We start from the raw sequence: 25,181 nt of genomic DNA, 5'->3' as shown, positions 1-25,181 counted from the left end.
GCAAGTCGGAGTGTCACCATTCTGGCTTCTAGGGAACATTCTGGTTGTATTTCTCCTAAGACTGATTTGTTCCTTCTTTGGCAGTCCACGATATAGGCAATATTCATCACTAACACCATGGTTTGAATGCATCAATTCTTCTTCAATTTTCCTTTTTCATTATCCAAATATCCCCTGGGTATATGGTGATTCAAAACACTAAGCCTTGGGATCTCTTTCATAAATGTGGATTTTGAGGCTCAGAGAGGGTAAATCTTTTGCCCCAAATCACACAGCCAGAAACCTGTAAAACAATATTCAAATGCAAATCTTCCCTTTGTGACTTAGTGCCTGGAAAGTCACAAGTTAGTAGGGAGTGAAATCAGACAACTTGGAAGGACCTAGACTAAAAACAAAGACTGCTCTTGTAGTTCTTTTCCTTCCTCTATGGCTGCTCTGACCCCAGGTGAGTAGGAAGTATGAGTGGGGTCTCCTGGTGGCCATTTGGGCTTTATGTACTTCAAGGAATGAATTTTGGGTATAGAAGGGACCTTGCAGTTTCAGCCTGCACCCCTTCGGATATGAGGATGGAATGCCTGTTGAACAATCCATGAGAAAGAAACAAATGAAATGGGAACAACTCTACGAAACTTGCTTGCTTTCTCTGAGTTTCAGATGATTAGATAAGACGAACATGGCACACAGTGTTTATTAAAAAACTCAGCAATTGTCCGAATACCTTCACCTATCTTCTACAGCCACTCTCAACAACTTTAGCAATTTTTCTGTGATTTATCTCTGTGAAATAATAAGTGTATATCATTGACGGATATAACCTGGTGTTAGAAGAAACTGGTTTTGGTTGGTGGTTTCCGGGGACCATAATCCCTGGACTAGGCATGTATCATATTGAAATGGCTATTAAAAACCTTTCAGATACAAACCATTTGTTAGCCATGGGTACAGAAAGAGCCCTGAAGGCCCAGCAAGCCTCCTTAAATTCCCTGGCAAAAGTGGTCTTAGACTACAGAATTGCATTGGACTTTCTATTGGTAGAATCAGGGGGTGTTTGCACCATAATTAATAAGACTTGTTTTACCTGGATTAACACTTTGGGGGAAGTGGAGATTGGGTTAAAAGCAATCCACAAAGTTGCTGAATGGACAAATCCCATAGCATGGCCCAGTGGACTGTGGGATTGGATCTCGAATCTATCCCCTTCTATAGGATCTTAGTTAGTCCCTCTTGTCACCTTGGGAATTGTAATTTTAATGGTGTGTATTTGTGTTCCGTGTTTTCTAAAAATCTGTGCCAAAGGAACTGAGACCACCTTAAAGGCAGGAAATATATTTTCCCTAATTGGTCGAGGGAATTCTCCAGTCAACCAAGGGGATGTTCACCATTTGATTCAATTAGACACTATTGCCTTTTATACTAACTCTACGTCTAACACTCACCCTATATAAACATTCCCTGACTTCATGCCCCTCTTCAGCAGGAAGTAGCCAGATTGAGCGACACCCCGTTTCCCAAGATTGAGAAACCTTCAGAAAAAAGGGGATTGAGGTAGAGAAAATACATTTTCTGTAGTGTTTTAGCATTAAAATAAGAGAGAATATATTTTCTAGTTTAGCTGTATAAGATGTGATTAAAATCTTTAGTCTTTAATAAGGTCAATTATTTACTCTGGAATCTGTCTCACGATTGTTCCATTGTAGAAAAACAAATTCCATTGTAGAAAAACAAGGTAATCAAGATTTTTGTTGTTGATTAAACCATGCTTCTCTCTGAGGTGACAAAAACAATGAGCGATACCATCAGGACCCGAGATAATTAAGCAAAACCTGGACCCGTCCAGTGACTGAAACCAGGATGGCGTAAAGAGGCCTGCAAGATGTCAACAATAAATCACTTCGTCAAAGCAGAATCAACATTCCTAGGAATTTCTAAACCCTGACCTGCTCCCTGTAAAACTCTTTTGTAGCCCTCTTGGGGCAGAATCTGGGGGAAACTTTGCCCCCTCTGTCTCTTGAACGCGGTGTTCAGTAAAGCCGTCTTGCTGCTTACCTCCTCCTGTCTCACTGCTGGCTTGCGGCAGGAGACTGGAATCTGCAATTTGCGGTAACATTTCTGATTCGTCAATTTTAGACTTTCTCTACAGACTTAGTACTATGATAGATGAGGATTCAGCTGTCTTGCACATTCCCCTTCCTCTCCTTCTGTGTTCTCAATATAGTCATTACACAATATTGGGTAAATGTATTCACTCTTCAGTTCAGATGTTGGTTGAATGACTCTGGGGATTGTGAAAGAGAGAAACTGAGGACTAGAGAATTTGAGAGGTTTCTCCAAGTACATTGGAAAATTCACAAAGGTCACTGACCAGTGTGGAATGTGCCAAAGAACACATTAACAGGAATAAGGAGACACAGTGACTATCAAATTGTGCAAATCCTTTTTTGTGACTTGACATCCATTAACCACAAACTTGTTAAAGTTTACCTTGTGCAAAGAATTTAACCTTACACAGTATAATTTGACTTTTGTTCTTTTTCCTGAGAAATATCCCTTAGAATTTCTTGAGTAGCTGAGATGCCTTTTTGTTTGAAATCTCTTGACAACAGGTGCGAATTTGTGCAAATAAACAGAGGCTGACCAGGCCACTAACACCAACTTTGACCAATTATCAACTAACCTCAGGAAGGGCAGGGAGCATGATTCAAATTCATCATGCTAAGGTTAGTCTTTTTACTTAATTTTCTTCTATATTTCCTCTCTTTTCTCCTTAAAAACTTGCTTTTTCTGGCCTAAGATGAGTCTCCCTGTTTGTCTAAACAGAGAGGTCTCCCTGTGTACAGGCAGGTTAACTGATTGAATAAACATCGTATCCTTTAATTTCTTTGTGTTACTGTTCCTATTTTGTGTTGTGGTGTCTAAAACAATGTTTGTCATAAATAGGAGAATTGTAGGGTAGAAAACAGGCCTAGCCTTTGTCAGTCTGTTGTTTAAGCAAGCCTCATAGAACAGATAGTTTGAGGTTCTTACTAGACCAGTTTCCACTGGGACAAACTTTACTGTGTATCACCCATAAAACTGGATGAGGTTCACCTTCCATTTTTGTTTTTGTCCTGACAGCTTGGTCTTTGATCCGGAAAGGGCATCCTCTCTAATTTTCCACTTGCCAGAGGACACAGAGTGTCAGGTCTGCATTTGGAGGTGGCCAAACATCAGGATATGGCCTGAGACACAAGATGCATAAACATCACATTCCTCATAAACTTGGGAGTCAGCTCTCCTGGATCATTTAAATCTCAATGCTCTTCTATGTCTGTAAAAAGTCCTGCTTTTTACATATTCTCGCACTCCTAATTCTTGTGCCTATCTTTCTAAATGGCATAACTTAACAAAGGATCTTTTGGGCCTAAAGTGGTTACTTTGGAGATATTCCGAGATTGGTAAACTGCTTCATTTAAGCAGTGCATTAGGTATAAGGGGATCCCACACATTTCAGAAGGATTGGGGTGCTTATTTTGATTGATATAACGTGGATTCTAAAAGACAGAACAATTCCTGTATGTGTCTCTAAAAGAGTCACATGCAGAGGACAAGGTTAAAACTCTGAGTTCAGGAGAAAACACTTGTTAGTCTCCCTGTTCCTATGACCATATGGATGTATGTTATTGTTTATATGTCATATATTTCTTCCTATGATGATATTACAAAATTAGATTATAATATCCTTTCAAGGAGTTTTATTTAGATTGATTTAATGATAAGTGCTTAAAAAACTGAATGGTCCCAATACTCTTAGAAATTCATGAAAGCAAATTAGTGATGACACAAATTTATTTCAACAGTAATTATGTTTATAGTACAACAGCATAAACATCATTTTCAAGACCTTTTTGGTAATTTAAAATCTTGGATTTAGGCTAGATTAGGTAAAGTGTCCTCACACGTCTGTCAGTTTGTTGTACTGCGGTGGCTTGCGTGTTGCTGTGATGCTGGAAGCTATGCCACCGGTATTTAACAGATGGATTCTGTTAAAAATAGAGAGTAATTTTGTTCTAATGTAAAAAATCTAGTTGTTGTAGAATGAGAAAACAGAAAGTGTGTGGCAAGGCTCTATATATATGAAAAGTAGTAGAAGGTTTGTGTAAAGGAATGTTCTTATAGTCAAAGCTAAGACTTGATAGAATTTCTTAAAACCTTTAGTATTAAGCAGTATGTAAATCTAGAATTCGGTTTTCTCTTAGCTAAAATTACAAATTTTTCTTTAATTTTTGTGTGCTGTTAGGAAGAGCTTATAAACGTTTGTCTTTATTGTCTTCCAAATCTGCCTAAAAGGCAAAGATTCTGTCTTTTCAGAAGAAATTCCTTATTTTATGTTGACCTTATCATGTCCGTGATGGTTTAAGAAAAACTAAATCCTCTCATTAACGAAAAGCCTTTTTTTTTTTTTACCGTCACATTACCTAATATATTAACTTTTAAAATGTTTTTATTGTCACATTGGTTATATAGATATCCAAGTATTGTTTCTCCATGATCTGTGATTCTATTTAGACAAATGTTAAAACCTTTCAAAATCTAATTTTAAATGATATCTTTATACTAAAACTTGTTTTTTGGCATTTGCCAAAAAACTTTCTGTTTGTAAACAGAGAGGTACTAGAATTTATTAGATTTATTTGATATGTTATGAGTCACTTGGGGAGTGTTATCAAATGAGAAAAGGGCCTTACAATATTTTGGGACCTCAAGAAGAGAAGAATTCACTCAGATCTGTAAGTACTATAGATAAAATCTGGTGACAAGTTCTCAGGTTGGCTTCGTAGCTTTGAGAGACTTTTATCAATTCATTCTGAGATTTCTTATGAAAACATTCAGCAAAGTAAACTCAAGGGGCCTATATGACAAACTATGGAGCCCTGGTGGCATGGTGGTTAAGTGCTTGGCTGCTAACTGAAATTTTGGCAGTTGGAATTGACCAGTCTTTCTTTGAGAGAAAGTTGTGACAGGCTGCTTCCATAAGCATTACTGCCTTGGAAACCCTATTGGGCAGTTCTACTCTGTTCTATAGGGTTGCTGAGAATTGGAAGTGACTGAATGGCATTAGGTTTTTGTCTTTATATGATAAGTTATCATTCTTGCTGCACCTGTGTAAATATTTATGCCCGACTTTATGGTTATGAATTGAGTTGAGTCTAGTCTGGAAGGAGCTTGAGTAACACAACTGATCTGTATCTGCTGCTAAACAAAAGGTTGACAGTTAAAACCCACCCAGTGGCATTACACAGCAAAAGTCCAGGTGATTTGCTTCCTTAAACATTATAGCAAAGAAAACCCTATGGAACAGTTCTACTCTGTAACACACAGGGTTGCTAAGAGTCAGGGGTTGACTGGACAACAGCTGAGAACAACAACATTTAGTCTGGACTGTGGTCTGGAAGGTAAGCCCCATATGCCTATTTTGTGTCCAGTGTTGTATTTAGAAACAGTCATGGTACACATCCCCGTCTCTGAACTTACTTTATTTAAAAAAAAAAAAAAAATAGGAGCTTCAAATATCTCCATTCCCAGTATATTTCAGGGCAGTTGTGTGGAATATGGAATGTTGAGGCTAGTGTGATCCAGAGTCAGTAACTCACATGATTTTCCCATTTTAAAGCTAGTTCAAAGGAGACAGAAAAAAGTCATGAAAGAACAATGCTCTCTAGGCTGACCATGGAGGAGGACAGAGCCAGAGATGTTGGGGGAGGTGGGGGCCAGGGCTCCTCTCTGGCAAGGGAAGTATACCCTCTACCTGGGCTCTCATTGGCTGTTCCTACCAGCCTGTGTTTATAAAGCAGCAAATGTCAGTGTGTGGGACACCTACAGGCTCTATTCAGCCTTCTGCTTCCCCCTGGTGCAAGAACCTGAGATGGGTAAGCACTTCCTGCTGCTGCTGCTAGGCTTCTCCATGTCAATAGGCTTTCTCCAAGGTGAGTTCCTGGGGGCATCTGGAAGAACGGTGGGGGTGGGGTCTTAGGTGACCAGAACCCACAAAAGTGGCTGTGGATTGTTGATTCAGGAGAGGGGAGGAGTGAGATGCAAGGATGGTCCTGACCCTACCTTTAGAGGTGATGTTCACAGACTCCATTCCATCCCTTCTTGTTTTCCTCCTTCTGAGCTTCCACTCTCCTTTGCTTCCTCCTTCACTTTGGCCCAAATATGTTCCTCTTCATTTTTTCCTTGTTTCTCCGGTCTTTTACTTCAGGTTCAACACACCTTCATCATTAGTACTAATTCATGATATTCCCAAATTTCTCAAGCTTCTTTCTGAGAGCTCTAAATTTGAGTTGAGAAGGAGCTGGGAAAGTTCTTTTTGAGTGATGAGGAAAGACGACGAGGGTTGTTCTGAAAAGGATTGAGAGGCGCATTCTCGAGTCCAGGATGTGAAGCCTGGGGGAGATGCCATGATTTTTTTTCCCCAGCAATACAGTCCGTTTTAGGAAGACTGAGTACCTGTGACTATGGAAATTCTGTCTCTGCTTGGGCACATGCCTTCCTCCAGAGGCACACATGTCTCTTCTCCACAAAGGTACTTGGTCCAGGCCCCTCGAAGATGCAGAAAAGGCTCCTGGTCTAAGCCAATCACAGAGAAGTTAAACCATGCTTTTAGTATAATAATCTACGGCAGCGCATCTTGGGACCTGACCGTTGTTTGTGCCAGGTGTGAATCAGGCGGCAGACATCAGCTCCTGACCGGTGGCAAAAGTGAGCACCAAAAGAGCCTCATTATGTTGGTTTTGAATTTCCAGCCCTATTCTGCTACAGGTGTGATCTTCTCAATGCTTTCGGAGTTTGCTTGTCTGGGAGAGGCTACTGTGTGGCCAGCCAGCAAGAGGATTGCATTCTGAAGGAGTACTATCAAGGTAGGTGGAGACTGAGAAGGCCTCTTGGTGTAACTCTTGACAAACTTTCAGGATTTTTTTTTTTTCTAAAGAGTTTGGACAGGCTTTTCTGGTTCTGGTGTTGTGTTGTCACTGGCCCTTAATGGACCAATAGACTTATCAGGAGAAAAAGATTTTGCTGAGGGGTCTCTGGGACCTTGGGCGCTGCAATATTATCAGGCAAAAAAAAATGCTATTAGATTCTGAGGGATGACAGGAATGGGGCTTTAAATATTCCACTGGGGCATATTTGTGGTACGACTTTCAGGAAATGAAGGCTCAGTGGGAAGGACTCAGGGCTGGGGGAGGTTGACTCACCAGGAGCCCACCTCAGTGAACTAAATTCCCTTCCCACCAAGCAGTTTGACCCCCAAGGCAATGTGCTGTTTAACCTCATGCCTTGAATCATTGATTCTTCTTCTTCTAACAAATGTTTATTGCTTACCTCTTAGGTAGCAAATGGTTGCCTTCCTGGAGAGGACTTGGAGGCAGAAATTAGGGATCCTCTTTTCTTGTCTGGAAACCCTGGTTGTATAGTGGTTAAGAGCTAGGCTGTTAACCAAAAGGTCAGCAGTTCGGATCTACCAGGCACTCCATAGAAATCCTATGGACAGTTGTACTCTGTCCCATAGGGTCGCTATGAGTCAGAATTGACTTGATGGTGATGGGGTTTTTTAGTTTTCTTATCTTTTTCCTTCTCCAGCTGGTAGGCTCGTGTTTGGATACCAGAATTGTCGGTACATATGCAACAACATGACCTTTTTCCGAGGAACTTTTCAAATGGATGTTAAATGCTGCAGACACCACGATTTCTGTAACCGGTTTCGGAGTCCTATACATTGATCCTGAGCCTTGGTCCTCGAGTTAGCCCTTCTCTTTTCTCATGTACAAGCCTGATTTAGAAAATGATATTGGAATTGTTATTGCCTCTCCTTGAGCAAGGAGAATGTGACCCAGCTGCAGCTTGGCCCACGAAGACTCACAAGGACACATCAACTGGGCCCTGAGATGAAGATAATAGATGGGACGATCTTAGAAATTATCTTTTAGGGAAGAAAAATATTTTTAGGGAACTTTTCACATAAAGCCAATCAAACAGAACACAAAAGACTTTCCACTCCTATCTTTTTCTATTAACATTTAGTGAATAGAAATTAGACCAATAAAGACCCTCTTGACTGTCGGGTTACTGAAACCTATACCAATGATTGTTAAAAAAGGGAATTCAAAATATAAGACCACAATGTCTAGCCAATCTGTGAAAAGGTGAACCTTCCACCCATTTTTATGATGTTAATATACACTGATGATTCTGTAACCTCCCTCAGATTCGAGCAGACATTAGCTCTGGCAACGTGCTTATCCGCTTCCCACTTTTGTCTGTTTGAATATATTCTGAATAAAACTCTCTTTTTGCTTTACAAAACTTTGTGATGTTTTTCCCCTACAACAAACCCCAAAGGACTCAGATTTCTTTCCCCCACATCATTCAAGCATTTAAACCTGCTCCTACCTAGCTACGAAAGTGTACAAGATTTAACAGCTCAACCCCTGTGATAGGTGGTTTCTCCCTCTCACCACCTGTGGTGCTCTGTCTTTTCTTAGATTCTAGTCTCCTTACCTTGCTTTGTTCCTCCCTTCTGTATAATTCATTGAAAACTTTTGAGGCCTGTTTTATGACCTCTCTGTTATGAACTGAATTCTGTTCCCCTGAATATGCATTATAAATTCTAACCTCTATGCCCGTGGTTATAATCCCATTTGAGAATGGGTTGCCTTAGTTATGTTAACGATGCAGAATTAGTGTACAGTTCACCTTGAGTCAATTTCTTTCGAGATATAAAAGAGATTAAACAAGCAACCAAAGCAGAGATGAAAAGATAGATGCCAGGAAACATGGAGATCTCCAAGGAACCAGGAAGCAGAAACTGAAGAGACAAGGACCATCCTCCAGAGCTGACAGAGAAAGCCTTCCCCCCCCTTTTTTTTTTTAGGGCTACAGCTCCGAATTCAGACTTCTAGCCTCCTAAACTGTATGAAAATAAATGTCTGTTTGTTAAAGCCACCCACTTGTGGTATTTCTGTTGTAGAAGCACTAGATGACTAAAAATGCCACAGTATAGTCCCTCTTCATGAACGTTCCAGGGGAGTTGAAAGGGATGTTATTCTACTACAAAGATCAATTAGGACCAGTCATTGGACAGTGTGTTTAGATATTGCATCCAGTGATTTTTTTTTTTTAATCAATTTGTTCTATTGATTCATGAAAGAAGAGTTTGGAAAGCTCTACCTATTCTTATGAATTGGTCTATTTCTCCGCTTCCATTGGTGTTGTTCTACACATTTTGACATTCTTTTGTTAGTGCATAAAACATTCAGGATTATTATGTCTTCTTGATGCACTGGGCTTTTAATCATTAAGTCTTGTCCCTCCTTATCCCTAATGATACTCATTTTCCTGATAATATAGCCACTCTAGCTTGTCTTGGTTTAGTGTTTACATGCTATACCTTTCTATACCCTTTTACTTTATCTGTCTATCTATTTATAAAGTAGGCTGTTTTTGAGCACAGCATATAGTTGGTCCCAGTTTTTTAATATAATTAGGTAATCTCTCTTTTAATATGCATGTCACACTATTTACTTTCAATGTCATTATTGGAATGGTTGGATTAAAATCTACCATCTTTCTAGTTGTTTTCTATAGATACACTTTTTATGTCTTTCTTTTAGATTGTGTATTTTTTGTGATTCCATTTTATTGCCATTGTAATTGGCTCATTAGTTATACCTCTTTCCTGAAATGTTTTAGTGGTTGCTAGGACTTATGGTATATATCTGTTACTTATCATGATTTACATAAAATAATATTATGCCACTGCACATTAAGCGAAGACCCTTACAAAAGTATACTTCCCATTTCTCCTTTCCTTTCTTCATGCTGTTTTTGTTGTATATTTTACATCCACATATACTATACATCACAAGATACATTGTTACAATTTTTACATTAGATAGTCAATTACTTTTTGGTGCATTTAAAAATAAGTAAAACAATGCCTTTTACATTTACCTCCATTCATGCCATTTCTGGTGCTGTTCATGTCCTTGTGTAGACCCAAGTTTCTATTTGGTATCATACTCCTATCTGAAGAACTTCCTTAACATTTCTTGTACTAGGTTGCTGGAAAAGAATTCTCTCAATTTCTCTCTGTTTTTTCTTTTTTAAAAGTCTTTATTTTACCTTCAGTTTTGGAACTATTTATGCTTGGCAGGAATTTTGAACTGGAGTTTTTTCTATCACTGTTTGCAAGCAGTCTCTCCATTTTCTACTGGGTTCCATGGTTTCTGATGAGTATTCTGGTATAGTTTTATTTTTGTTTCTCAGTACATTAATAGCTTTTTTCCCTTGTTGTCCTCGAGATTTTATCTTTGATTTTCACCATTTTCCTGAGTACACAGGAAAATTCACAAAGGTCACTGACCAGTAAGGAATGAACTCAAGAACAGCTAAACTGGAATAATGAGATGCAGTGACTATGAAATTGTGCGATCCCTTTTGATGACGTGACATCTAATAACCAAAAACTTTCTTAACGTTTATCTTCTACAAAGAATTTACCTTTAACCAGTACATTTCGGCCTTTGCTCTTTCTGCTGAGAAATAATCCTTGGAATTTCTTGAGTGGCTGATGTGCCTTTATGATGGTGGTGTTGTTTCAGTATTTATCTTGTTTGGGATTCTCTCTGTTTCTTGGATCTCTGCTTTAATGGTTTTCTTTATTTTTGGAAATTCATAGCCATTATCTCTTTAAGTATAAATTCTGCTCTATTCTATCTCTTTTACTTTTGAGAAACCAATCACATACATTAGGCTCTTTCGTATTATCCAAAAGCTTGTGAATGCTTTGTGCTGTTTTTTTTCTTCCTTTATACTTTTATGTCTCAGTCTGCATACTTTCTACAGTGTTCTCTTCACATTCACAGATTCTTTCCTCAGCTGTGATGAGTTTACTGATAAGCCCATCATAGAAATTATTTTCTTGTAGTGTGTTGCTTTATTTATAGCATCTTCTTCCCTTACTGTTTCTTAAAGATTCTACATCTCTTTTCAAATTCTTCATCTGTTCATCCATGTTATCTAAATTTTCCACTCAATATTTTATCATACTAATTATAGTTATTTTAATGTTCCTATTTTATAGTTCCAACAATTGGACAACTGCTCAGTCTAGTTCTAATGATTAATCTCTTGACAATGGTTGGATTGTCTTGATTTATATGGTGTCTTGTCATTTTTTTCTAATGTTGGGCATTGTGTGTAGAAAAGTAGAGACTGAGGTAAATAGTATTGATGCCTAGAAATGGATATATCTCTTCTGTGCCACACTGTTATTGTAAAAATTTGGTCAGTTTTGGTTTTTTAGTCAGGAGTTGTGGTAGGTGGCACTTTGTGGTTGCTATCATTAATTTCAGTGCACAAAGGCTTCAGATTCTTCCAGTGGTGTGTTGCTGTTGTCTTGAGCTGCCAAGATTGTCAGGAATGGTGGAAGGTTTTTCTCTGGATTCATCTCCTCACTCAGATTTTTGCCATCGCTGAGTGAATACACCACAGAAAAGGTCTCTCTATAGGATATTGTTCCTCTTTCAGCAGTATACTACTTATGTTTGCTACTCAGTGCTAAGCTTATGGTTGAGACAAAGGGTTCTGTATTGACTTGGATTAACCACAGTTGGACATATAGTAAAATGAATGAGAAGAATTTTTCAAAGAAATGTGAGATAAATAAGCACATTTTCCATACCTGAAATGGAACATAAAACTTCAAATAGAAAGGGTCTACCAAGTGTCAAATAAGATAAACTAAAAGTACCCATTCACATATACCATTGTGAAAATTCAGAGTGCCAAGTATAAAGAAAAGATACTGCACTTAGCTAGAAAGAAAAAAAAAACACTAAAACCAACCCTACTGCCATTGAGTTGATTCCCATGCATAGCAATCATGTGTGTTCCAGAGTAGAACTGCTTTTAGAGTTTTCTTACCTGTTCATAAGCACACAACAGCTGCCCAAGGGAAGCCATCACATCACTGTTTAAGGTGGTGCCCGAGCATGAGTTGCTTTGGCCAGAATCCAACGCAGAGTCTGCCTCAGGGGTCTCTCATATAGAAGGCAAAAGTTCTAGCATTGAAGGATCACTGCCTCCTGCTTTTATCACTACCTGGCATTATATTCTACTTCAATTTGTGTGTTTGTTTCTCACCTTTATCATAAGGTTTTATATGTGTGTTCCTTATTTTATCCTGTCAAAAAAAAATAAAAGTACAAAGAAATTAAAGCATTTAGAGTTTATTTGGGCAACTAATTCTTGTACATACAGAGAGAAAAACTGCTCTGTACAGACAAACAAGGAGACTTAGTCCAGTTACAGTGAGTTTTTTAAGGAGAAAAGAGGGGAAAGATAGAGTAGAAATTGAACTAAAAGGGCTAATCTTAGAATGATTAATTTCAGTCATGTTCCCTACCTTTCCTAAGGTTACTTGAATTGAATGAAGAAGTAAAACTCTCCCTATTTATGAATGATATGATAATATACATAGACTAACTCAAAAGACTCCATGAGAAAACTACTGGAACTACCAGAAAGATTCGGCAGAGTAGCATGATAAAAGATAAGCATACAAAAATCGGTTAGATTCCTATACAACAATAAAGAGAACTACGAAAAGGAAATCACAAAAACAATGCCATTTATAATAGCCCCTACAAAAATAAAATACTTAAGAATAAGTCTAACCAGGGATGTAAAAGACCTGTACAAAGAAAACTACAAAATGCTACTGCAATAAACCAAAAGAGATCCACATAAATAGAAAAACATTCCATGTTCATGTATATGTAGACTTAACATTGTGAAAATGTCAATTCTATCCAAAGAAATAAAGTAGGAGGACTCACACTACCCGACCTCAGAACCTACTGTACAGCTACGGTGCTCAGAACAGGCTGGTACTGGTACAACAACAGATACATTGACCAATGGAACAGAATTGAGAACACAGATGTAAATGCAACCAGTTACAGTCACCGGATCTTTGGCAAAGGCCCAAATTCCATCAAATGGGGAAAAGATAGTCTTTTTAACAAACGGTGCTGGCAAAACTAGATGTCCGTCTGTTGAAAAAAAAAAGAAAGAAATAGGACCCATAGCTCACATGATACATAAAAACTAATTCAAAATGGATCAAACACCTAAATATAAAACCAAAACCTATAATGATCATAGAAGAAAAAATAGGGTCAATGCTAGAGGCCCTAAACCACAGAATAAACAGGATACAAACCCTAACTAACAACACACAAATACCAGATGATAAGCTAGATAACTGGGATCTTCTAAAAATTAAACACTTATGCTCATCACAAGACTTCACCAAAAGAGTAAAAAGAGAAGCTACAGATTGGCAAAAAATTCTTGACAAATCCGACAAAGGTCTCATCCATCAAAGTTCTAATCTCTAAAACCTACAGGAAAACTCAACACCTCTACAACAAAAAAGACACAACTAGATGATGCCCTGCTGCCACCCTGACTGCTCTGACAGGGATTGCAAGAGAGGGTTGTGGACAAAGCTGCACAAAAATGTAGAACAAAATTCTAACTTACACAAAAAAAGACAACATCAACAACAAAAACAAAAACAAAAAAAACCCAGACTTAGTGGTCTGACAAAGACTGAAGAAACTCAGAGAGCATGGCCCCTGGACACCCTCATAGCTCAATAATTAAGTCACTCCTGAGGTTTACCCTTCAGCCAAAGATAAGACAGGCCCATAAAACAAAATAAGATTAAATGAGCACACCAGCCTAGGAGTAAGGAGGGAACAGGAAAGCTGATAACGGGGAACTCAAGGTCCAGAAGGGAAGAGTGTTGACATATCACTGGCTTGGCAACCAATATCACAAAACAATATGTGTATTAATTGTTTAATGAGAAAATAGTTTGCTCTGTAAAACTCCATCTAAAGTGCAATAAAAAAAAAAAAAAAAAAAGGAATTTAGTCCTGCTCCACATTTTTCTCCAGTTCTATCCAGGTCCATCAATTGTGACCCAAGTCAGAATGGTCAGTGGTCATAGCTGGGCAGATTTTATTCTTCTGGTTTCAGGGTAGATGAGGTGGTGGCTCATATAGACTTGTTTCTTCTCTGATCTTTTTGTTACCTTCTTACTGTTTTGCTCAGGGTGAGTACAGGCCCAAAGTTGTGTCTTAGATGGCTGTTCGAAAGCTTTTAAGACCCCAGATGCTACTCACTTCACTAGGATGCAGATCACGATTCTTGTGAACTATGTTATGCCAGTTGAATCAGTTGTTCCATGAGACCATGCTCCTAAGCTTTCAGACCCAGAAAGGAAGGTCTTTGGTTATGTCTGTGAATCATCAGTCTTTGTGTCTTCAATGAATATACGTGCCTGCACCTACATATTTGTATTTATACTTACCTATTTTTTTTATAGGTACTTTGGAAACCCTGGTGGCTTAGTGGTTAAGTGTTATGGCTGCAAACCAAAAGATCGGCAGCTCAGGTCCACCAGGCGCTCCTTGGAAACTCTAGGGGACAGTTCTATTCTGTCCTATAGGGTCACTATGAGTCGGAATCGGCTTGATGGCACTGGGTTTGGTTGGTTTTTATAGATACTTTGTGCAAATACAAATATGTTTGGATCCCTGGTGGTACAGTGGTTAAGAGCTACAAGCTGCTAACCGAAAGGTTGGCAGTTTGAATCCACCAGCCTTTCCTTGGAAACCCTATGGGACGGTTCTACTGTATCCTATAAAGTCACTATGGGTCAGAAGATTCCAAAGGGTGGCTCAAGAAGACAAATTAAAGTGTTATGATGACAAGTGCAAAGAGCTGAAGATAGAAAACCAAAAGAGAAAACATGCTCAGCATTTCTCAAGCTGAAAGAACTGAAGAAAAAACTCAACCCTTGAGTTGCAACACTAAAGGTTTCTATGGGGAAAATATTAAATGACGCAGAAAACATCAAAAGAAGGTGGAAGGAATGCACAGAGTCACTATAGCAAAAATAATTGGTTGATGTTCAACCATTTCAGGAGGTAACATATGATCAGGAACCAACAATACTGAAGGAAGAAGTCCAAGCTGCACTGAAGGCACTGGTGAAAAACAAGGCTCCAGAATTATGGGATATCAATTGAGATGTTCCAACAAATGGATGCAGCACTGGAAGTGCTCACTTACCTATGCCAAGAAATCTGGAAGACAGCTACCTGGCCAACTTACCAGAAGAGATCCATATTTATGTCTATTCTCAAGAAAGGTGATCCAACCAAATATGGAAGTTATCGAAAAATATCATTAATATCACAAGGAAGTAAAACTTTGCTGAAGATCATTCAAAAAAGGCTGCAGCAGTATATGGACAGGGAGCTGCCAGAAATTCAAGCCGGATTTAGAAAAGGACGTGGAACCAGGGATATCACTGCTGATGTCAGATGGATCCTGGCTGAAAGCAGAGAATGCCAGAAAGATGTTTAACTGTGTTTTATTGACTATGCTAAGGCATTCGACTGTATGGATCACAATAAATTGTGGATAACATTGTGTACAATGGGAATTTCAGAAGAGTTAATTGTGCTCATGAGGAATCTGTACATGGATCAAGAGGCAGTCATTATAACAGAGCAAGTGGATACTGTGTATTTTAAAGTCAGGGGAGGTGTACATCATGATTGTATCCTTTCACCATACCTATTCAATCTGTATGCTGAGCAAATAATTTGAGAAGCTGGACTATATGAAAGAGAACAGGGCATCAGGATTGGAGGAAGACTCAATAAGAACCTGCATTATAAAGATGACACAACCTTACTTGCTGGAAGTGAAGAGGACTTGAAGCACTTACAGATGAAGATCAGGGACCACAGCTTTCAATATGGATTACACCACTACATAAAGAAAACAAAAATCATCACAACTGGAGAAATAAGCAGCATCATGATAAATGGAGAAAAGATTGAAATTGTGAAAGATTTCATTTGACTTGGATTCACAATCAACATCCATGGAAGCAGCAGTCAAGAAATCATAAGACACATAACCCAGAACCCATTGCACTGGGCAAATTGGCTGCAAGAGATCTCTTTAAAGTGTTAAAAACCAGAGATGCTACCTGGAGGACTAAGGTGCGCCAGACCAAAGCTATGGTGTTTTCAATCATCTCGTATGCTTTGAAAGCTGAACAATGAATAAGGAAGACCAAAGAAGAATTGATGCCTTTGAATTGCAGTGTTGGTGAAGAATATTGCATACACCATGGACTGCCAAAAGAAAGAACAAATCTTTATTGGAAGCAGTACAACTAGAATGTTCTTTGGAAGCACGGATGGTGAGCCTGCATCTCACACACTTTGAACGCGTTGTCAGGAGGGACATCATGCTTGGTGAAGGAGGGGGGTCAGTGAAAAAGAGGAAGGCCCTCAAAGAGATGGACTGACACAGTGGCTGCAACAATGGGCTCAAGCATAGCAACAATTGTGAGGATCACGCAGGACGGGCAGTGTTTCACTCTGTTGTACATAGGGTTGCTATGAAATGGAATGGACAAAATGGCATCTAACAACATGAGTCAGAATTCACTTCATGGCAACGGGTTTGGTTTTTTGGTTTTGATATAGATACAATTCTATCTATTCTAATCTAGGTACACATCTGTACCTATCTGCACACCCATATGCATATACCCATCCCTATGTGCTCAAATACTCATTTTTATTTTGGATATGTTGTGCTCGTTACGCCCACATTTGGTGTCACTTTTCCCATCACAAAATAAATAAATACATAAAATAATAATAACTAGTCTTTATGATCTAAAGCATATTTTTCCCTCTCCCCTTCCTCTCCCTGGCAACCAATGCTGAACAATGGTCCCTGTCTATATATTTACTCTTGTCTTCTTATAAAAAAGGGATCATACAATATTAGTCCCTTTATGTAAGTGAAAACTGGGCAATGAATAAGGAAGACAGAAGAAAATTTGATGCCTTTGAATTATGGCATTGGTGAAGAATATTGAATATAACATGGACTGCCAGAAGAATGAACAAGTCTGTCTTGGAAGAAGTACACCAGGAATGCTCCTTGGAAGCAAGAATGGGGAGACTTCATCTCACATACTTTGAACATGTTATCTTGAGGGACTAGTCCCTGGAGAAGGACATCATGCTTGGTAAAGTAGGGGGTCAGCAAAAAAAAGGAATAACCTCAATGGAAGGATTGAGACAGTGGCTGTGACAATGGGCTCAAGCATAACAATTATGCCTGAGCATAATTGCATACCAATGGGTATGCATGTGTCGTTTTGTTGTTTTGTGGTGCTTTTTTTGTTGCTGTGATACTGGAAGCTTTCCCACCGGTATTTCAAATACCAGCAGGGTCACACTTGGTGGACAGGTGTCAGCTGAGCTCTCAGACTAAGACTAGGAAGAAGGACCTGGCAGCCTACTTCTGAAAAAATTGATCAGTGAAAACCTTATAAATAGCAGTGGAGCATTGACTGATATAGTGCCGGAAAATGAGTCTCTTAGGTTGGAATGCACTCAAATTACAACCTGGGAAAAGCTGACTCCACAAAGTAGAGTTGACCTTAATGATGTGGATGGAGTAAAGCTTTCAGGACCTTCATTTGCTGATGTGGTATAACTCAAAATGAAAAGAAACAGCTACAAACATCCATTAATAATTGGATTGTGCAATGTATGAAGGATGAATCTAGGGAAACTGGAAGTCATCAAAAATAAAATGGAATGCATAAAGATTGATAATCTAGGCTTTATTGAGTTGAAATGGACTTGTATCGGCCATATGGTCTACTATGCCAGGGATGACAAATTGAAGAGGAATGGTGTCACATTCATTGTCAAAAAGAATATTTCAAGATCTGTATTGTGTACAGTGCTGTCAGTGATAGATAATACCCACATGCCTACAAGGAAGACCAGTTAATATGACTATTATTTAAATTGACACATCAACCATTGGGGCCAAAGAAGAAATTGAAGATTTTACCAACTTCTGCAGTCTGAAATTGATGAAACTTGCAACCAAGATGCATTGATAATTACAGGTGTTTGGAATGTGAAAGTTGGAAACAAAGAAGAAGGATAAGTAGTTGGAAAATATAGCCTTGATGATAGAAACAACACCTGAGATGATAGAATTTTGCAAAACCATTGGCTTAATCATTGCAAATACCTTTTTTTCAACAACGTAAATGGCTACTATCCACGTGGAACTTGCCAGACGAAATACACAAGAATCAAATCATCTACATTTACGGAAAGAGACAATGGAGAAGCTCAACGTCATCAGTCAGAACAAGGTGAGCGGGTGACTGCGGAACAGAACCTCAGTTTCTCATATGCAAGTACAAGTTGTATCAGAAGAAAATGAGAGCAAGTTCATGACAGCCAAAATACAACTTTGATTATAACCCACCTGAATTTAGAGACATTCTCAGGAATAGATTTGACACATTGAACTCACTGAACACATAACCAAAGACCAGAGGAGTTGTGGAATCACATTAAGGACATTGTACCAAAAACAAAACCAAACCCAATACCATCGAGTTGATTCCAACTCATAGCGACCCTATAGGACAGAGTAGAACTGCCCCATAGGATTTGCAAGGAGCACCTGGTGGATTCGAACTACTGACCTTTTGGTTAACAGCCGAACTCTTAACCACTATGCCACCAGAGTTTCCAAGGACATGATACATGAAGTAAACTAGAAATAATTGAAATGATAGGAAAGAAAGAAAAGATCAAAATGGATGTCAGGAGAGACTCTGAAAGTTGCTCTTGAATGTAGAGTAGCTAAATTGGAAGGAAGAAATGATGAAATAAAAGAGCTAAACAGAAGATTTCAAAGTTCAAGAAGACAAAGTAAAGTATTACAATGAAATGTGCAAAGACCTGGAGTTAGAAAACCGAAAGGGAAGAATACTCTCAGCATTTCTCAAGCTGAAAAAACTGAAGGAAAATTCAAGCTTAGAGTTGCAATATCAAAGGATCTACAGGGAAAGTATTGAATGAAGCAGGATGCATCAAAAGAAGATGGAAGAATACACAGAGTCACTGTACCAAAAAGAATTGGTCAGTGTTTACCATTTCAGGAGATAGCATATGGTTAAGAACCCATGGTATCAAGGAAGAAGACCAAGCTGCACTGAAGGCTTTGGTGAGAAACAAGCCTCCAGGAATTGACGGACTATCAATTGAAATGTTTCAACAAATGGATAGAGCATTTGAGATGCTCACTCGTCTATGTCAAGCAATTTGGAGGACAGCTGCCTGGCCAACCCACTTAAAGAGATCCTTATTTGTGCCCATTCCAAAAAGAAGTAATCTAACAAAACTTGGAAATAACAATATCATTACTATCACGCAAAAGTAAAATTTTGCTGAAGATCATTCAAAAATGGTTGTCGCAGTACAGCGAGAGGGATATCATTGTTGATATCAGATGAATCTTATTGACTATGAAAAGGCTTTCAACTGTGTGGATCCTAACAAATTATGGATAACATTGTGAAGAATGGGAATTCCAGAACACTTAATTGTGTTCACGTGTAACCTGTCCATAGACCATGAGGTAGTCATTTGAAAAGAGCAAGGGAATACTGCATGGTTTGAAGTCAGGAAAGAGGTGTGTCAGTTTTGTATCCTTTCACCGTACTTATTCAATCTGCATTCTGAGCATATAATCCTAGAAGCTGGAGTATATGAAGAAGAACATGGCATCAGGATTGGAGAAAGACTCATAAACAACCTATGATATGCAGATGACACAAACTTGCTTGCTGGAAGTGAAGAGGACTTGAAGAACTTACAGATGAAGATCTAAGACTAGAGCCTTCAGTATGGATTCCACCTCAACATAAAAAAAAAACAAAAATCCTCACAAGTAGACCAATAAGCAACATCCTGATAAACGAAGAAAAGATTGAAGTTGTCAGTGATTTCGTTTTACTTGGATCCACAGTCAATGCCCATGAAGCAGCAGTCAAGAGAACAAATGACATATTACATTGGGCAAATCTGCTGAAAAGACCTCTTTAAAGGGCTCAGAAGCAAAGATGTGACTTTGAGGACTAAGATCCACCTGACCCAAGCCACTGCATTTTCAATTGACTCATATGCTTGTGAAGAAGAATCGATGCCTTTGAATTATTGTGTTGATGAAGAATATTGACTAATCCCTGGACTGCCAGAAGAATGAACAAATCTGTCTTGGAAGAAGTGCAGCCAGATTCCTTTTGAAGAGAGGATGGTGATTCTACATTTCAGGGACTTTGGACTTGTTATCATGAAGAACCTGTTCCTGGAGAAAGACATCATGCTTGGTAAAGTAGAGGGTCAGTGAAAAAGAGGGAGACACTCAAAGAAATGGATTGACACAGTGGCTGCAACAATGAGCTCAACTATAACAAGGATTGTGAGGATGGCACAGGACCTGGCGGTATTTCCTTCTGTTGTACACAGGGTTGCTATGAGTTGAAATTGACTGGACGGCACCTAACAACAGCATGCTTGAGTTATTTCATCAGCGTTATGCCCTCCAGGTTATGTTTTGAGGGCTCATTATTGTTCTTTATGGTTGAGCAGTATTCCATTGTATATATGTACCACAGTTTGCTTATCCATTGATGGGAACTTTGGTTGTTTCTATTTATTTGCTATTGTGAATAAAGCAGCAATGAACTTGTGTGCCACTGAGTGGATTCTGACTCATGGTGACCCCATAGGACGGAGTAGAATTGCCTCATAACGTTTCCAAGGAGCTGGTGGATTCAAACTGCTGACCATTTCATTAGCAGCCAAGCTCTTAACCCCTGTGCCATCAACTGTCTGTTTACTTCATTATTTTTAGGTCTCTACTCCATCTTAGAGGGTTGCTATGAGTCGAAATCAACTTGATGGCAATGGGTTTTTTTGTGGGTATATACCCTATAGGGTTGCTGTGAGTTAGAAAAGACTCTATGGCAATAGGTTTGGTTTTTTGTTTTAGGGTATACACCTAGGAGTAGGATTGCTGAATCCTAAGGTAGATATATTTCTAACTTTTTGAGAAGGCATCATAAATTTTTCCATAGTGGTCGTATCATTTTACTGTCCTGCCATCAATGGCTAAGTGTTCTAATCTCTCTGCTTCCTTGCAAACATTTGCTGTTGCCTGTATTTTCTTTTCTTCTTCTTCTTCTTTTTAATCATTGTCATTTTAGCTGGGGTAAGATGATGCCTCATTACAGTTTTGATTTACATCTCTCTAATGGTTGATGATCCTGAGCATGTTTTCATATGTTTGCTGTCTGCTTGTATGTCCTCCTTGGTGACAGTCCTGTTCATGTCCTTTGCCCATTTTGTGGTGGGTTGTTAGTGTTTTTGTTGTTGCGTTGTTGGTTTTTAGAGATTTTAGAGATTAGACCCTTAATATTGGTCAGATTTTTATATTGACATGCCACACAGTGTTGCTGCAAAGGGGTAATCTATAAAGTTCTATATAAATAACCTATAAATTAAGTATATATTATAGTATATTCAAAAGTTAAACCTCCAAGGGAAGGGAAAGCTAAATAATTTGTTAAACCCATCAAACCCATTGCCATGAAGTTGATTCCGACTCATAGCAACCCTATAGGACAGAGTAGAACCACCCACAGGATTTCCAAGGAGTGACAGCAGAATTCGACCTGCAGATCTTTTAGTTAGCAGCCTAACCCTTAACCACTGCAGCACCAGGGCCCCTAATAATTCATTAAATACCTACTGTGTACCAGGCGTTGTGTTGAATATGTTCATCTACATTGTCTCATTTAACCCTCAGAAGCCTAAAACAGCAACTGATGTTGTTGTTAGTTACCGTGGTGTGGTTCTGACGCAGCATGCGCTTATGTATAACAGTAAAACATTGCCCAGTCCTGCACTATCTCTGTTTTTTTTTTTGTAGTTTGAGTCCATTAATGTAGCTATTAGGTCAATCTACCTCATCGAAGGTTTTCCTTGGCTCTTTTCTGATGTGACTGAAGTATGCAAGTTGGAGTGTCACCATTCTGGCTTCTAGGGAACATTCTGGTTGTATTTCTCCTAAGACTGATTTGTTCCTTCTTTGGCAGCCCACAATATAGGCAATATTCATCACTAACACCATGGTTTGAATGCATCAATTCTTCTTCAATTTTCCTTTTTCATTATCCAAATATCCCCTGCGAATAAAAAAAAAAAAAAATGGTGATTCAAAACACTAAGCCTTGGGATCTCTTTCATAAATGGGGTTTTTGAGGCTCAGAGGGGGTAAATCTTTTGTCCTAAGTCACACAGCCAGAAAACTGTAGAACAATATTGAAATGCAAATCTTCCCTTTGTGACTCAGTGCCTGGAAAGTCACAAGCTAGCAGGGAGTGGAATCAGACAACTTGGAAGGACCTAGACTAAAAACAAAGACTGCTCTTGTAGTTCTTTTCCTTCCTCTATGGCTGCTCTGACCCCAGGTGAGTAGGAAGTATGAGTGGGGTCTCCTGGTGGCTATTTGGGCTTTATGTACTTCAAGGAATGAATTTTGGGTATAGAAGGGACCTTGCATTTTCAGCCTGTACTCCTTCAGAAGTGAGGATGGAATGCCTGTTGAACAATCCATGAGAAACAAATGAAATAGGATCTCCTCTATGAAACTTGTTTGCCTTCTGAGTTTTAGATGATAAGATCTACATGTGCACATTAAAAAAAAAAAAACCAAACTCATTGCCATCGAGTTGATCCCGACTCACAGTGACCCTGCCCCATAGAGTTTCCAAGGAGCACCTGGCAGATTTGAACTGCTGACCTTTGGGTTAGTGGCCATAGCTTTTAAGCCCTACGCCACTAGGGTTTCTCATGTGCACATACCCAACCCATTGCTGTTGAGTCGATTCCGACTCATAGCGACCCTATAAGACACATAGTGCTTATTTAAAAACTCAGCAATCTTCAGGATACATGTACCCATCTTCTATAGCCACTGTCAAGAAATATTGGAATCTTTCTGTGATTTACCTCTATGAAATAATGAGTTTATATCACTGTTTCTGATTCATCAATTTTAGACTTTATCTATGGACTCAGTACTAGGATAGACTAGGATTCAGCTGTCTTGCACATTCCTCTTCCTCTCCTTTCATGTTCTCGATGTAGTCATTACACAATATAGAGTAAACCTATATTCACTCTTCAATTCAGATACTGGCTGAATGACTCTGGGGATTTTTGAAGAAAGAAACTGTGAGGACTAGAGAAACTGACAGATTTCTCTAAGTACACTGGAAAATTCACAAAGGTCACACTGACTGATGTGGAATGCTCCCAAGAACACATGAACGGGAACAAGGAGACACAGTGGAGACGCAGTGGCTACCAAATTGTGCAAATCCTTTTTTTGTGACTTGACATCTGTTAACTAAAAACTTGTTACAGTTTGCCTTGTGCAAAGAATTTAACTTCACACATGTAATTTGGCTTTTGTTCTTTTTCCTGAGACATACCGCTTAGAATTTCTTGAGTAGCTGAGATGCCTTTATTATTTGAAACCTCTTGATAACAGGTGAGACTTCGTGCAAATGAATAGAGGCTGACCAGGCCACTAACACCGCCTTGTGACCAATATCAACTAACCTCAGGAAGGGCAGAGAGAATGACTCAAATTAATCACTCTGAGGTTAGCCTTTTCACTTAATTTTCTTCTACATTTCCTGTCTTTTTTCCTTAAATACTTGCTTTATCTGGCCTGAGTCTCCCTGTTTGTCTGCACAGAGAAGTCTCTCTGTGTGCAAGCAGGTTAACTGATTGAATAAACAGTGTGTGCTTTAATTTCTTTGTGCTACTGTTCCTATTTTGTGTTGTGGTGTCTAAAACAATGTTTGTCATAAATAGGAGAATTATAGGGTAGAAAACAGGCCTAGCCTTCAGCAGTCTATTAAGGTCGAGCGTACTTTGAGGAGGCAGCTCTTCCCCAGTGGTATTTTGAGTGCCTCCAACCTGAGGGGCTCATCTTTTGGCACTGTATCAGACAGTCTTCTGCTGCTATTCATAAGGTTTTCACTGGTCAACTGTTTTCAGAAATAGACTGCCTGGTCCTTCTTCCTAGTCTGTCTTAGTCTGGAAGCTCGGCTGAAACCTGTCCGCCATGAGTGACCCTGCTGGTGTTTGAATACTGCTGGCATAGCCTCTAGCATCATAGCAATACACAAGCCCCACAGTACATCAAAGTGACAGACTCATGGTGATGAAATGTTACTGGGTAGAACCCCAGGTTCTTATTCGGCATGTTTCGTATTGGTCAGTAAAGGAGAGACTGAGGTGAGAGTACAAAAATGTATCTTTATTTCATTGTACGAGGAAATGGAGTCAGTCAGTGCTTACTGCTGCCAAGACTCCTCACTAAGGGTGGGCAGGCAGGATACTTTAAAAGGGATTTTCAAGTAGAGTTCAAACAAGTTAAGTCAGCAACATTCTTAATCATACTATTCAGGTGCAATGGGGTTTACATAGAACCTTCAAGCAAACGCAGGATTCAAACGCAAAGCTGAAAGGGAGAGCCCAGCAAAGGAAACTATTTTGCATTACAACACTGTAGGGGAAGAAGCCAGGTAAAGAATGTAGGGCTGTGGGAGTTCTGTCTCACTCCTCCCATTTCTTTTTGGACACTGGTCATTCAAGACCAGTGTTCATTTTGAACTAGAGACCAGCTAGGAATTGTTTAGTATATTTTCAGAGAGGGGCAAATATTGGACCTAGGCCTTTCATTGTGGCTACCAACCTCTTGTTGGTTTATAACTATTTACTAAATATTAAAAGAAAAAGAATGGCTTTTATGCCCTGATTATGTGAATGTCTCCCTAGAAGATTCTAGGGCCAGCTGATGTGTCTTTATGAGTCTTTGTGAGTTCTCATCAATCAATCGCATTGCCAAAGTGTAATGTACTTCATTTTAACCCGAGGCCTTCTTTTGCCCTTTTAGGTGTGTAAGACATTATAAGATAAGTTTTATTATGCCTAATACTATCAGGATGCAGACTAAGAATATTACTATCCCTTGTAGTAGTGATCTAGCCCATGTACTTATTCCTGATGGTAATCAACCAAGAAATCTGGTGTGTGTAAGGGTGTTACAGTGTGTTACCACTAATTCTATGTATGTCC

The 25,181-nt window shown here is 39.0% G+C and overlaps 1 protein-coding gene across 1 annotated transcript; it reads left to right on the top strand.

The window, feature by feature from the left end:
- The first annotated feature begins 4,541 nt into the window (after positions 1 to 4,541).
- Positions 4,542 to 8,556, top strand: LOC111747680 (prostate and testis expressed protein 14-like). The gene is made up of 3 exons (XM_064288665.1): positions 4,542 to 5,963; positions 6,783 to 6,896; positions 7,618 to 8,556. The coding sequence occupies exons 1-3, from the start codon at positions 5,729 to 5,731 to the stop codon at positions 7,755 to 7,757; spliced, it is 489 nt and encodes a 162-aa protein (XP_064144735.1). The 5' UTR covers positions 4,542 to 5,728; the 3' UTR covers positions 7,758 to 8,556.
- Positions 8,557 to 25,181: the final 16,625 nt, after the last annotated feature.

This window comes from Loxodonta africana, chromosome 7, assembly GCF_030014295.1.
Source record: "Loxodonta africana isolate mLoxAfr1 chromosome 7, mLoxAfr1.hap2, whole genome shotgun sequence".
Classification (NCBI taxonomy): Eukaryota; Metazoa; Chordata; class Mammalia; order Proboscidea; family Elephantidae; genus Loxodonta; species Loxodonta africana.
This window is presented reverse-complemented; position numbering and strand designations above follow the sequence as displayed.